General features: G+C 44.7%; 1 protein-coding gene across 1 annotated transcript in view; it reads right to left on the bottom strand.

Annotated features, from left to right (window-relative positions):
* The window catches only part of LOC123980705 (ovarian cancer G-protein coupled receptor 1-like), a 9,208-nt gene extending 4,768 nt beyond the window's left edge, over window positions 1–4,440 (bottom strand). Inside the window, exon 1 of the mRNA XM_046065224.1 lies at window positions 4,201–4,440. Within this exon, the coding sequence (XP_045921180.1) occupies window positions 4,201–4,440 (240 nt within the window). The remainder of the gene's footprint in view (window positions 1–4,200) is intronic.
* Between the last annotated feature and the right edge of the window lie 11,302 nt (window positions 4,441–15,742).

Below are 15,742 nucleotides of genomic sequence, written 5' to 3'. Positions count from 1 at the left end.
TCAAAGACAATGTTGACAAAGTGTCATCAAGAATGAGATTAAAAAAAAGAACAATTCATAAAATCAGGGGGAAAAAAACAATAAAACAAAACAATGAAAACATCAATCAATCAATCAATATTTATTTATACAGCACTTAGTTGAGGCTTTAGGAATAATTAGAAAACCACTACCAGAGGACCTGAGGGTTCTAGTAGGTTCATAAGGTAAAAGCAAATCTGCTAAGTATTCTGGACCAATACCATTAAATGACTTATAAAGTAGTAAAAGGATTTTAAAATCAATTCTAAAATCAACTGGAAGCCAATGCAGAGACTTTAGGATAGGGGTAATGTGTGTTCTCTTTCTGGTCTTAGTCAAAAGACGTGCAGCAGCTTTTTGAAGCAGCTGCAGTTTAGAGATTTTGTTTTTCGGAAGCCCAGAAAGCAGAGCATTACAGTAATCAATCCTGGAATATAAGCATGGATAAGTGTCTCAGTGTTTGTTAGAGAGAGAAAGGGTCGTGCTCTAGCAATATTCTTGAAATGATAAAAAGCGGTCTTAGAAATATTTCAAATATGTGACTCAAAACTGAGATCTGAGTCAAAGATTACTCCCAGGTTTTTCACTTTATCACAGGGACTTAGTGCCAGCATTCGCAATTTCATTTTAAGTTCCTCCGTCTGAGATTCAGAACCAATGACCAATACTTCTGTTTTTCCTGATTGAGCTGCAGAAAATGTTCTTCCATCCATGACTGTATGTTTAGGAAACATACAGTCATCAGGGGACACGGCAATGTATAGCTGGGTGTCATCAGCATAACTGTGAAAATTGATGCCGTGGCTCCTGATGACGTCTCCAAGCGGCAGCATGTACAAATTAAAAAGGGTTGGGCCTAAGATTGAGCCCTGTGGGACACCACAATTCTGGATAGAGATTCATCAATACACACAAAGAATTCTCTATCAGTGAGATATGATCGGAACCAATTAAGAACAGTACCTGAGAGGCCAATCAGCTTGTGCAGTCTGTTTAGAAGAATTGAGTGATCTACTGTATCAAAAGCTGCACTTAGATCAAGTAGCATTAATATTGAAGTTTTTTTCATATCCATGTTCCATCTAAGATCATTAACAATTTTTACCAATGCTGTCTCAGCACTGTGATTGGTTTGAAAACCAGACTGGTATTTATCATAAATATTTTGGGAGTTAATAAAATCGTTCAGCTGATTAAAAACAACTTTCTCTAAAATTTTACTCTGGAATGGCAAATTGGATACCGGTCTGTAGTTTTTGAGTACTGGGTAAAATCTAAATTATTCTTCTTCAGAAGGGGCTTCACCATAGCAGTTTTAAAGGCAGCAGGGAAGACACCCATCTGTAGAGAATAGTTCACAATGGTCAGAAGATACTCACTAAAAAAGGCATAATGTGTTTTAAAAAGAGAAGTGGGGATGGGATCTAACAGACAAGTTGTAGGTTTCAGTAGAGTAACAATTTTACAAAGCATTCCAGCGTCAACCAGGTCAAAACTATGCAGTGTATCCCTGGATGTAGATATAGGATCCACTTAAAACGTACCTGCCGATGTAGTGATATATTTGACCTAATAGAATCTATTTTACTTCTGAAGTGGAGTGCAAAGGCTTCACATTTGGAGTTTGTTAACATGCTGCTAGGTTTTGTTAAAACAGGGTTAATTAAGCGATCAATTGTTGAGAAGAGGACTTTAGGGTTGTTCTGGTTGTCTGCAATGACTTTGGAGAAGTGTGCATGTCTTGCGTCTCTAACTGCCTTATTATATGCTTTCAACTGTTCGTGAAAAATGTGGTAATTTACTGTTATTTTGTTCTTTCCTTTGCTATTCTGCATTTTTCTTCTTAATTGTTTGGTTTCTCATTTCTCCAGGGAGGTGTAGATATAGTCTTTATCTTTTTCAGTTTCAGAGGTGCCACTAAGTCAAGGGTTGATCTAAGTTTACTGTTAAAACTATCTACAATAAAATCACAGGAGGAAGGTAGTATATCGGCAGGAATATCATATAATAAATTAATAAAATTAGTTGTCACTTGAGAAGTAAGATAGCGTTTCCTCACAGTTCGATCTTGAATATCTTGTTTTATAAAGTCATTTATGGTAAAAAAAAAAAAATGCACAGGAGTGATCAGACACACCTACATCCACAACAGAGGAAACGTGAGCCGACAAGCCATAGGTTATTACTAGGTCCAAAATGTGGCCTCTGTTGCGCGTAGGTTCTGTAACGTGCTGGATAAAATTCATACAGTTAAACAAGATTAAAAATCCCTCAGCATAAAAGTCGGAAGTGTTATCATTGTGTAAGTTAAAATCACCTAAAATAATTACTCTGCTAAAATTTGTGTGGATGATTGAAGACTGAAAAATCTGAAATAAAAGATGGACATCGTTTGGGAGGCCTATAAACTACCATACACAATATTGGAGGGTTGTTAAGATTAAGTGCGTGATATTCAAAGGATGTGTATTCACAAATGAGGTTGACAGGATGGTTGCTGTACCCCCACCCGTCTTGTCTTTCCTAGTGGAGTATGCGAAGTGGTAGTTTGGTGATGAGGCCTCAATAAGTGTGGCTGGGACATCTGTGTTAAACCATGTCTCGGTTAAAAACATAAAATCAATATTATTATCTAAGATCAAATCATTAACAAGAAAGGTCTTATTTAAAAGAGATCTGACATTAATACTTAGAGTCACTGGAGGAGCATATGGTGATTCGTGTGTGTACAGGGATCTGAGGTTATAAAAGTTTGTACCATGTGTTGCACACTTGGACACAAAAGGGACTTCCAGGCGTGCATAAGTTTACAATAACTCCTTTACTTTCGTATTCTGTAAATACAGAAACACAAGCACATCAGCAGAACGTTGTCTCTACGTACAGCAGGCTGTTTACGACTATTGACGTGTGTGCCCTCCTGTCTAACCCGAAGGACCCCACACGCTGCCCAAAGTGCCTGTGTGAGCCTTACACATTATACCCATAAACTGACCTACTAAAATATTACAGTTGTTATTGTACAATAGCATATACATCAGATTACTAAAGCAACCAATCAAAACAATTAAAATACTACATTAGAATGGGGGGGTGCCCACTGTTATGTGTCCATCAACATGCCTAACAGAGTCCATTAACAAGGCCAACATTACTGTGGGTCCCACACTTGGTAATGTTTGACGTACCTCCTTTTTGTGATGATGACAGGTATAATAGAAGAGCCAGCATTTTGTGGGCAGGATGCGCTGTGCACAGTTTGTATGGGTGAACTGGAGTGGTGTAATGGCAGATGAGGCCAGCAGGGGGCGGTAGGCGGAGTAACTGTACTCTGAGCTGGCAGTGTGAGACGTGAAGAAGATTCCAGTGAGGGTGTGTGTGATGTAAATAGTCATTCACGTGGAGCGGACTGTACAGCGTGCTGCCAGTTAGCCGCTAGCGTTTGGCTACGCAGCCTGTTTGGGTGGACTCCATCTGTATTTAAAAGGGATGAACGCCACCAGAACAGGTTAATATTTTCTATAAAACTGATATTGCATGCTCTGCAGGTGGAGTTTAACCAGGTATGGAGGCTAAGGATTCTGGAGAAGCACCCTGCTCCACGGGCCAGTGTGGGAATAGGACCAGAAATAAAGACGGACTTTCCACATGTGCTTAAAAAGTTTATAAGGTCATTAAAATCCTTTTTGGTCAGCTCTGACTGCTCACGAGCTGCATCGTTTGTCCCCACATGGACAATCACTCGATGAATGGTGGGTGGAAGTGAGCTCAGCAGCCTCGGGAGCCTATCCAGGAGGGTCAAGACTGTGGCTCCGGGTAAGCAGTGAGTGGTTGCATTAACATGCTCTTTTTGTGGACCTGTGTGAGTGTGTTATTGCAGTTGTTGTATTTTGATTTAAAAAAAAAAACTGTTTGATGTTTGTCTTGAGCTGTAACTAAATGATGCCATTAACCTCAACAGTTTAAGAGAAGGCTGGATGGAGCCACACATGGAAACTGCATGTGTTTAGGGTCCAATCAGCTTCATGTATATTTTAATTATGGAGTCAATTATTCCTCTAAGCTCCCAGGGGACCTAGCCCCCAAAACTAGATCCAGATCCTTTAAAGACAGACAGACTGTAGGACAGACACACCACACAGACAGGAAATAAATTACTCTCAGTCAGAATGTACATACCATAGAATAAAGAGCATAGATGGCCACCAGGATCAGAGGAAGGCCGATAGCGATGATTATGCATGTCACCACATACACGATGAAACATTTTTTGCAATACTCGCTGTAATCATAGTAGTCAGAGGTGAAGTTGTAACCATAGTCGGTCACAGTGATGTTGATGTAACTCTGATAGTTGCTGCTGTAGCTGTAGTTATAGCTTTGGTCCTGTGAGGTGCTGTTAAAGTAGTAATCTTCCATTCTTCAGAGTGAAACCTGTTTGAGAGATCAGGTTATTAAAGGGAGCAGGTTTTTAATATCTACCTAACATTGTTCAGTGACATCACTAAAGCTGTGAGGTGAAGTTCACACAAACACAGTGTACCTATAGTTTACCCACAATCATATCAATAATCATCACAATCATATTTTAACTGCTTATTTAACTGAATCATTAACGGACTGTAACTTGTCTTTGGTTATATCACTGTCCTCCTGAGACTTTTAATCAACAATAACAAACAACACAGTTCTGCATTTCAGCTTTCATCATTTCCTGAGAAACATCACTATAAATACCTCTCAGTGAATTAACGTTGGGTAGACAGAAAAAAAAGCCTTTATAAGCATGTTCTAAATATCAGGACTCTATTCTTAAAAGTCCAAGCCGCAGTATAACTTTCTTATTTATTTATAACTTCATACTTAACAGCTTGTTACAGTCAAATTTCACCAGTTTTGCAAGTGAAAAATGTAGTTAAACAAATCTGATTGTGGTTTCCTTCACCTAATTAAAAGTATGCAACGAAGAATCAAGGCAGTTCTGAAGGCAAAAGGGGGTCCAACCTGGTACTAGCAACGTGTACCTGATAAAGTGGCCAGTGAATGTATGTCAGAGATCTTCTGGACGCCTCTCAAGCAACTAGGAGTTGAGTGTTTTGCTCAGGGACACATTGGTGAACATGTCACAGTGGGAATCAAACCTGGATCTCTCACACCAAAGGCATGTTTTCTTATCCACTGCATCATCATTACCCCCAAAATGGCGATAGCCAAATGATTTAATCTCTTTACTGATTTAGATTTTGTTTTTAACAGAACCCTTGTTACATTCTGATCACAGTGAGCTTGCTGAATTGTGCCCTCCAGACTGCAATTATGTTGTAGGGAGTGTAGTGGTGGTGGTGGTCTAGTAGTTGTCTATAGGAAGCACTTTAAATGCACCCAAATACATTATATAAAATTATTAGGACTCACCTGTTAATCATTGAATGCAAGTGTTTAATTCACTCCCATTGGCACAGGTATAGGCCAAGCAGAAAAAGAGCTCACTGAATTCGAGCTTAGTACTGCAATTGGATTCCACCGTTGCAGCAAGTCAGTTCACGAAATGTCTTACCTCCTAGATATTCCACGCGCAACTGTAAGTAGTATTATTGCAAAGTGGAAGCGTTTCAGAACAACAACTCAGCCCTGAAGTGGCAGACAACGTAAAGTCACTGAGCGGGGCACATAGTTAAAGTTGCCAGCGCTCTGCTGATTCAATGACTGCAGAGTTCCAAACCTCCTCTGGCATTAACATCAGCACAAAAACTGTGTGCCGGGAGCTTCATGATATGGGTTTCTATGGCCGAGCAGCTGCATGCAAACCTTACATCACCGAGCACAATGCCAAGTAGCAGATAGAGGGGTGTAATGCCCTGCGCCACATGACTCTGGAGCAGTGGAAATGTGTTCTGTGGAATGATGAATCACGCTTCTCTATGTGGCAGTCTGATGGATGAGTCTGGGTTTGGCGAACGTTAACTGCCTGACTGTTTGGTGGATGAGGGATAATGCTGTGGGACTGTGTTTCTGGGGTTGGCCTACGCCCCTGAGTTCCACTGAACAGAAATTTTAAAGCCTCAGCTTTTGCATTTAGGAAAAAATCTATGCTTTCAGCTGGTGGGAACAGTTTGAGGAAGGGCCTTTTCTGTTCCAGAATGACTGTTCCCGAGTGCTAATGGCAAGGCATGGTTGGATGACTTCTGTGTGGATGAACTTTACTGGCCCACACAGAACCTTGATCAAACCCTATGGAACAACTTTAGGATGAACTGAAAGGAGTCCATCTCATCCAACATCAGTGTCTGCCCTTACACAAAAGTTCTTCTGGATGAATCGACACAAATTCCCACAGACACACTTCCAAAATTTTGTAGAAAGGCTTCTCAGAAGAGTGGAAGCTTTTATATTCATATTATTGGCTATGAATTTCGAATGGGATGTCATAAAAGTTCCTGTAGATAAATGTGTAGATGTCCCAGTACTTTCAACAAGTGTCTGGTCAAACTCATCACCATGACCAAACTGGTTTTGGGACCTGGTTGTTAGTTGTGGGTGTTAAATTATCATTGGTCAGTCTTGCTCAAAGTATACCTGCATCGTCAATGAACAGAGATCCTCTAAATTCTGTACTCTATTGAATTCTCTTGGCAATGTGCTTCATGACATCTCTGACACAAATGATCTGGTCAGTTCTTTCAATTGAGTATGTTCCTCAACCTTGGATTTTATAACTCTTCTGAAGAGTAGAGAAACAAAACACTGGCACTATTTATTATTACTGTTAAGTGCAGCTACGCCACCTGGGGAGTTTCACCCCAGGAATTCAACTAAGGTTGACCAACACATTTCAGATATCACAGAGATAATTCAGATAGGATGAAATTCAACTATTGCAAAGTGGCAACTCAGATATCAAAGAGAGGCAGGACAGTGGAGAGAATGAGGGTGATTCCATGCTGAGTAGCGGAGAAAGACGGACGTACGACCCAGAGATGGGGAATCCACCCACACACACGCACACAGGGACGCCGAAGAGACCAGGCGTATATGCAACAGACAGCCAGGATGAGGAGCCAAGTGAAAGAGCAACAAACACATACCGACCCCTAACCTTAGCACCATGCTCGAAAACACGTAACCACCTGAGACACAACACTCTCAGAGCTAGCAGCCTCCGTAACTGCTCCCCCCACCGACCGAGGCAGATGATGAACACTGGAATGTTGGCCAGCACTGGAATGGACGGTCTGTCACGCTGCTGTTCCGCTGGTGTCTGCCTGACTGGGTAGGATAGCTGGTGACGCAATAGGTAACTGGTCGGTGCTGTCATGGTTGAAGACCCTTGAAGGGCGTGGCTCCACAGGGGCCTGCTCGAATAATGGAAGCAGCGGAGGAAGAGTGGGCTGGAGTTGCGATGGACCTGTCGCACCCTAGATGGGTTGTCAGCAGGTGCGATCGTGTAGAGTGGATGTTGACCCTCCTCCAGTGTTACACTTCGCACATGCTGGTCATGTTTTTTCTTTCAGCGCTCCGCCATTGCCCTCAACCGCTTTTTAGCCCCTTCAAAAGCTGTCAGCAACCGAGACTAATGTTCCTGGATCCACTCGTGCACACTACCACCGGCATGTTCTGGAAATCGACTGGAAGCCAGGGCTCTCGTCCAAACATCAGGAGGAAAGGAGACTCCCCCGTAGTCTGGTGCGGCGTGGTGTTGTAGCAATGGAGCACCTGTGGCAAGCAGTCATTCCAATCTCTCTTCTGGGTCACCAGCAAGAGGTTGTGAAGGGTTCGGCTGAAGCGCTCGCACTGGCCGTTTCCTGCCGGATGGTAAGTAGTGGTGTGGGACTTCTTGATGGCATACAGGCTGCAAAGCTACTGGATGAGGGAACTCTCAAAATTGCGGCCTTGATCAGAATAGAGGCAGGCATGGACCCAAAATTTGGGAAACCATTCATTCACCAGTGCTTTCGCCACTGTGTCAGCACGTCGGTCTCTAGTGGGCACCGCAAGCGTGTGTTTGCTGAACACATCGGCCATCACCAGCACATTTTCCAAGTCATTTCTAGCGGGCTCCAGCATGGTGTAATTGATGGCCAAGATTTCATAAGGCTGTGAAGCCAACAAATGCTCCATGTAGCTCCGGGCAGCCGGCTGAGTGTCTTTGACTTATTGGCACCTCTCACAGGCTTGGCACAAATGCACCACCTCAGCAGACATCTTTGGCCATTAACACCACTATTGTAACAGCTGTAAGGTTCTCTCCACCCCTTGATGGACATGCTCCTGGTGCATCTGGGTTAGCACCTCCTCCTTCAAGATACCTGGGAAAAGTACTCGGTACAGTGCTTCAGCACCGTCAGGGTGAAGCACTTTGCACTCCATCTTTTTCAACCAGGCGGTCCCATTGCTGGAGCAGCGTCTGAGCCAGCTGACTTAATAGTTTCTGCTCCTCTTGGATGGGACACTGGTTCTGTTTCCAGAATGTCACCACTGCTCGGATCACTGGATCAGCCTGTTGAAGATCACTCATGTCAGCAGGGAAATACTGTGGCAACACCATGACAGCTGCTTGGGTGGCCTGAACCTTTCTAGCCTGGAGTTCTTGTCGCAGAGGTTTTGGGAGAGAGGTCCCAGGCAACATAACTTCCAAATCTTCACCACCGGATGGATACTGACGAGAGAGCGCATCTGCATTTCTGTTGCTCTTACTATACTGGTACTTGACCTTGAAGTCAAAAGCTGCAAATTGGGCTGCCAACCGCTGCTCCATGGCTCCCGGCTTGGCAGTTGATAAATGGCTAAGGGGGTTGTTGTCCATATAAACCTCACAGTCACAGCCCAGCAGGTACGGAACTTTCGAGTCATGGCCCACTTGAACGCCAAAAACTCCAATTTCATGGAGCTATAGTTGGACATGTTGCACTCAGCGAGCCTCAGCCCTCTGCTGGCGTAAGCGATGGGATGGAGCTTGCCATCTTCTGGGACAGTACGGCCCCTAGAACCCCGAAACTTGCGTTGACCTCCAACACAAAGGCATCGAGAAGTCAGTATAGTCTTAGTCTTCAAGGCCTCAAAACTGCGGTTGCACTCCTCTCTCCACCTCTCTCCAACATGCTGCTCTACTCTGTCTCTGGACATGGTAACTCCATTCTCTGCCAACAACCTGTGCAAAGGTGCCGCCAACTTGGCGAAGCCTTCCACAAACCGCCGATAGCAGTTGGCAAACCCAAGAAATGACCTCAAGGTGCTGGGGGCGTTACAAAGGCCAAAGGGCATCCGGTTCCACCCAAAAAGGCAGTTTTAGCACAATCTTTCTCTGCAATGGGGACTTGGTTGTACCCACTGGCCAGATGTAAGGTAGAAAACCAGCGGACACCAGTTGATGAGTCCAACGACTCCTCAATCCGTGGCAAAGGGAAGGCATCCTTATGTGTCTTGCTTGATGCGCAAGCTACCATCCTTCTTCCGAACCAGCAAGATGGGGGAAGCATGAGGGCTGATGTTCTCTCGAATTACCTAGGCCCGTAGCAACTGATTAATGTGCTCCTTCACAACCTCATACTTACAAGGGATCTTGTGAGCTCTTATATCAGTACAACCGAAATCACCATCATTGGAGTGAGCAGCGACTTCTGAGCCTCGACTTCACCTGACCCTGGTCTTCAACTGGCACTGCTAACAAATCCACGGCCGCTAGCTGATCTGACACAGTAGGAGAAGCAAACTGAGGGCTCACCATGGCTACACTCGTGGGTGTTGAAGAAATTGTGAGCCAGGTTCAGGTGTGAAGAAGTTTCAGAGACTGATGAAGACTTAACAGCATGGTTTATTGAGCCCGACCGAGGAGATACAGTGCCAGCATACAGCATGTGAACACGTCAAATGCCAACACCAAATCTGAAGGAGAACATCTTTTGGTCCCTTTTAGGTTTCTGTCTTCCCCCTAGTGCCTGTAGGTTTCCCTATTAGGTAATCTTTAACTGGCCTTAACCTAGAACAACTAATCAATCTAATGTTTAGACTCCAATGCTTCGTCATGTTGGAATCTATCAGTACCAATGAGTTGTTCTCTAATCTGTGGAGCCAATGAGTTCTTGTAAACATTCTTGTGAGACTCAACCTTGTAAGATTCCCAGAGAACACTGATATCTGCTAACCTGATGCATGAGCTACTGTCTCTACCTTATCAGTCTATTGTTGTCTCCCTGACAAGGACAAGTACATGTGAGAAATACCTAGAGCTGGAAGGTCAGAAAACACTTATGGGGTCAGCTAAATTACTCTTAGCTAGACCTGTCTTACCTTTCCTTGTTACATCAACAAAGCCCCTTGAGAAATATTCTCACCAGTGGGCACCTCAGTGACCCCCGCAGGAAGGCTAACATTAACCACATCCAATCTGACAATAATGGTGTGGGGACAGAGTAACACCTCTAGAGTCCTCACATTAACAACGGGAATTTAAATCGTGCCACCCATCACCCGAACCAAACCCAGAGACACAAGCAACCGCACACGCAAACCAGAGGCCAGGGGCTCGGCGCATGTAGCGGCAACTTCCTTCATCACATCACCTGGAATCCGATAAGCCTGCTTACCTCGAAGCTTAAACTTACTTGTGACACTGGTATGGGTTTGTGCATCAACTTGGTGACTCTTCTGCAATGCCTGTAACAATGACTGAGGGGCTTCAGCTACTGGAGGGGACTCGAACAATGCCAGGCCGTGTTGCATAAAGAGTTCTCTGTAGCACCTGCGGATCACTTTCATCCCTGACACACCAGGAGCTTATTCAGATACATCTCCAGGGGGTTCTCTCACCACCAGGATCCCACACTGAGGCATTAACTTACCACAAAGCTCAAACTCCAACTCCAAATTACCTAGGTAATCAACTTCAGCCAGTGACATGCATAGACACGGTCTTGGCCCCCACCACTCAAAATGCTGGTGGAAAAAGCTCTCGGTGACAGTAGACACTATAGAAACAGTGTCCACCAAACAAGGCACCTGAACTCCGTTTAATCAGAATCAGAATCAGCTTTATTGCCAGGTATGTGTACACACAAGAAATTTGACTCAGGATTGTACATTGCTCATGATGTGCTTACTCTTAAAAAAAATACCATAACACAATAATAAAATAATAAAATCAGACCCAAACTACAGTGTAGACAACACTAATATACATACTATGAACAAAACAATATAGACATATTGACAAATAGTGCAGTGATCAGAGTGCAAAGGATGCAAGAGTAAACTATTATTCTCATTATGTACATGTTGAATATACAGGTACACATACACATACATGCATACATGTACACATGTACACAGTGTGATGGAACATAGTGCAAAGGATGCTGGAAAAAATAAATAAGACCTATGACCTTATGACCTGAGGTAGGTGTATTGGTATACAGTATATACAATATGACATAGTATGAACAGCACTGAAATAGAGAATGGTGAATAAATAAATAATAAGTGGTAAACAGTAAACAGGTGGCTGATTAGAGACAGAGTTACTGGGTTATTGCACAGGAATTGTTCCTGACACAGAAATCAGCTGTTCATCAGACTGATGGCTTGTGGGAAGAAACTGCTTCTGTGTCTGTTGGTTTTGGAGTACAGTGCTCTGTAGCACCTACCAGAGAGGAGGAGCTGGAACAGGTTGTGTCCGGGGTGAGATGGATCTGCAGTGATGTTTCCTGCCCGTTTCCTGACCCTGGAAATGTATAAGTCCTGAATGGAGGGCAGGTTGGCACCGATTATTTTTTCTGCAGTCCTGACTGTCCGTTGTAGTCTGCTCCTGTCCTTTTTGGTGTCAGATCCAAACCAGACAGTGATGGAGGTGCAGAGAACAGACTGGATGATGGCTGTGTAGAAGTGGATCAGCAGCTACTTAGGCAGGTTGAGCTTCCTGAGCTCACGGAGGAAGTACATCCTCTGCTGGGCCTTCTTGATGATGGTGTCAGTGTTCGGCTCCCACTTCAGGTCCTGGGATATAGTGGAACCCAGAAACCTGAAGGATTCCATAGCAGACACAGGGCTGTTGAGTATGGTGATGGGGGGCAGAGTGGGGGGGGCTCCTCCTGAAGTCCACGGTCATCTCCACAGTTTTGAGCGTGTTAAGCTCCAGGTTGTTCTGACCGCACCAGAGAGCCAGCTGATCAACCTCCCGTCTGTAGGCAAACTCGTCACCGTCACCGTCCCGGATGAGGCCGATGACCGTTGTGTTGTCAGCGAACTTCAGGAGTTTGACAGATGGGTCTCCTGAGGTGCAGTCGTTGGTGTAGAGGGAGAAGAACAGTGGGGAGAGCACACACCCCTGGGGGGCGCCAGTGCTGATAGTCCGGGTGCTGGATGTGATGTTTCCCAGTCTCACCTGCTGACTCCTGTCAGTCAGGAAGTCTGTGATCCACTGACAGGTGGAGGCTGGCACAGTGAGCTGGGTGAGTTTGGTGCTGAGGATGTCCGGGATGATGCTGTTGAAAGCCGAGTTGAAGTCCACAGACAGGATCCTTGCATATGTCCTTGGAGAGTCGAGGTGTTGCAGGATGTAATGCAGACCCAAGTTGACTGCATCATCCACAGACCTGTTAGCCCTGTATGCAAACTGCAGGGGGTCCAGCAGGGTGCCTGTAATGTCCTTCAGGTGGGCCAACACCAGTCTTTCAAAGGACTTCATGACTAGAGATGTCACGGCGATGGGCCTGGGTCGTTGGCTGCAAAGCTGTTATTTAGCTTTTCAGCAGAGCTCCTCTTTGCAGCTTTGATCTCTTTAGTCAGAGTGTTCCTGGCCTGGTTGTACAAGACTCTGTCCCCACTTCCGAAGGCCTCCTCCTTGGTCTGACGAAGCTGCCTGAGTTTCGCTGTGAACCAGGGTTTTTGGTTGTTGTATGTGCGGAAGGTTTTAGTCGGCACACACATGTCCTCACAAAAACTGAGGTCTACTGAACTAAGCTCACATCTAAATGTGGGCACTTTGACATTAGTTTAGCCACATTTCTGAAAACATCAGAAACAACCTCTGAGCCAGTGGACGCCCCACCTGAACTGTGGCCCTGCAATTCGGTGGGCACTACTTTTCCGACCGCGGAGCCGAGGCAGCCTATCTGTCTGGGAACGGGGAGTAGCATGTACACCATTACACACTCTGGCAAAGTGGCCAGGCTGATGACAACGCCTGCATATAACAGGGCCATTACAATCCCTCATAATATGACGAGCCATACCACTGGACCCCTATACGGGAGTGGTTGCGCTGCTGCGAACCCCTGTAGCCTAGCAATAGCCAGAGTAAGCTGCTCTAGCTGGTCCTGCTGATTCCTCAGTAACTCCCTCATCTCACTCATTTCGGGCGACTGGGGGGAACTCACCACCTCCTGGGGGCTGCTCCTAACTCCAAACTGAAAACCTAATACTGAGAGGACAGAATAGCTACGGCCTTTCCCACCCCTGTGGGATCCCTTCCGTTCCCACCTCATTGCTTCAGCTCTAACTTCAAGCAAGGTAGCTGTAGGCTGCCCACGCACAAAACGCTTTAGCTCTCTACGAAGGGACCCAGCTAACACATATTCTACAAATTGATCCCGCAGCGAAACCTCTGCCTTTGCCATGCCACCAGGTGCACGTTGTTTAATTGCCTCCATCAGGCACATCAGAGCCAAGAAGAACTCCTGAAGAGTCTGTCCTTTTTTTGCGGGAAAAGAAAGCCTCTTGCAAAGCTACATACAGCTGTGAGCAACCATACAACTCTTGCAACACTAAAATTATCTGCGCTGGGTATTCTTGCTCTACCCTAGGGCTGTGCTTTACCTCTTCCCTAGCTTCCCTTGTAGGCGATTAAACAAGAAGATATACTTTATTAAGAAGAAGGAGGCCTGATCAGAGATGGACAGGCACCGCACCGTCATTTATGATTGTGCTTCCTCAATCCACTCATCCAAATCAATGCCTGTGCTCACCTTGGGAGACTTTCTCTCCTGGGACACATAAATCAGCCTCCCAATTACAGTGGTGCTAGCAGTAGGGGCACTCAAAGCGGATGAGTCTCTAGATGGCGTTAGCGTGGCAGACACAGTACTAGGGCCAGGTGCATTACTCTGCTCCTGCTGCGACATTTACCCCCCAACAAAACTCATGGCTGCAGCTTACTGACAGAGGCTCTACAGCAAAAGGATGGACCAACACAAGCAGAGAACTCGAGACTTACTGTGCACCCACTGAAGCACCAACCCGCTGACCTGCCTCTCAAAATAAAACCAAACCCATATAATACAAAAAAATACATTTACAAAAATATATATCCTATATATACACACAGATATGAATAGAACACCGTCTCCTCCCAAAAATATTATTTAACCCTCCTAGAGAAGTATATCCTGCCGACTAAGCCAAAATGTGGCAACACCGAGTGGAAGAATGGTCAAAGATTATTAGGATGTGATTTTAATAATTATCTGATAATCTGTTCACGCTGGCACTATTTATTATTAGTGTTAGCTACAACTACACCACCTGGTGAGTTTCACCCCAGGAATTATAAACTAAGGTTGACCAAAGACTAAGACATTTTAGATATCACAGAGAGACGACTCAGATAGGAGGCAATTTAACTATTGCAGAGAGGCAACTCAGATATCAAAGAGAAGCAGGACAGCAGGGAGAATGAGGCTGATCGGGTAACGGAGGAAGACGGACGTACGGCCCGGAGAAGGGGAATCCTCCCACGGCACAGAGGTGGGTACCGCGGACAGCAAACGCTGATGTTGGCGTGGCAAGAAGAGGGGCATATAATGCGGAAGTATGGAGCTTTAAAGCCTCCCGGGTTTAAAGCCAATCCCTGCAGACACACCCATCTCACACCCCGTAGTGTCCCTTCCCACAGCTGTGCTGTCACACACCTATCTACTGCCTGGCTCTGCCATCCCTTCACACAATGCAATCTCGGTCCCTGTTCTCATCTGACTCCACCATGGTGGAACGAGCCACCCACATGCCATCAGAGCAGGGGCGTCCCTCTCTAACTTCAAGAAGCTTTTGAAAACTCATCTCTTCCGAGAACACCTCTAACTCCTAACTTGTATTTCCTGTGCTCTTCTGCTTCTATCCCCTTACAATTATTTCCCTAGGTATTCACCCCATTGATGTGATATGTGCCATTAGCTCTTACTAGTATGTATTGTCAGTTGTAGATCTCATGCTGTATTTGATGCTTGTATGTTGCTCCTCAAATGTAAGTCGCTTTGTATAAAAGCATCTGCCAAATGAGTAAATGTAATTTAATGTGCACAAGAACTTTAGATGATAAAAAGATCTACAGTACACTACATGATATATGAATTGAAATGGATTTACATTCAACTATAATGTGCTGGTCATTTTTCACAGCACTGCAGGGATGATTATACTCGTGCTCATTTTTGAGCTTGCTGAGTTTAACTAATTAAAAATACTTTCTTTATTGTATGTTTTTACCTTTAAGTGTTTTAAGGGAAGAGAGTGAAAATACCCCAAAGGAAATAAAACCTAACTGGTTTAACCTCAGTATCCTGTCCACCTACAGTCCAAAGCTGTCTGCTTGTTACAGTTTGCATGTTCATTTATCTGTTTAATACGCTCTACACAGAAGAAAAAAGTAATCTGATCAAATTTACCTTTAAAAGCTGAGAGACCCACCTGAATGAGTTCCTACACCAGTGGCCGATGTTTGTCCTCTGCATCC

This window comes from Micropterus dolomieu, linkage group LG12 (assembly GCF_021292245.1).
Source record: "Micropterus dolomieu isolate WLL.071019.BEF.003 ecotype Adirondacks linkage group LG12, ASM2129224v1, whole genome shotgun sequence".
Classification (NCBI taxonomy): Eukaryota; Metazoa; Chordata; class Actinopteri; order Centrarchiformes; family Centrarchidae; genus Micropterus; species Micropterus dolomieu.
This window is presented reverse-complemented; position numbering and strand designations above follow the sequence as displayed.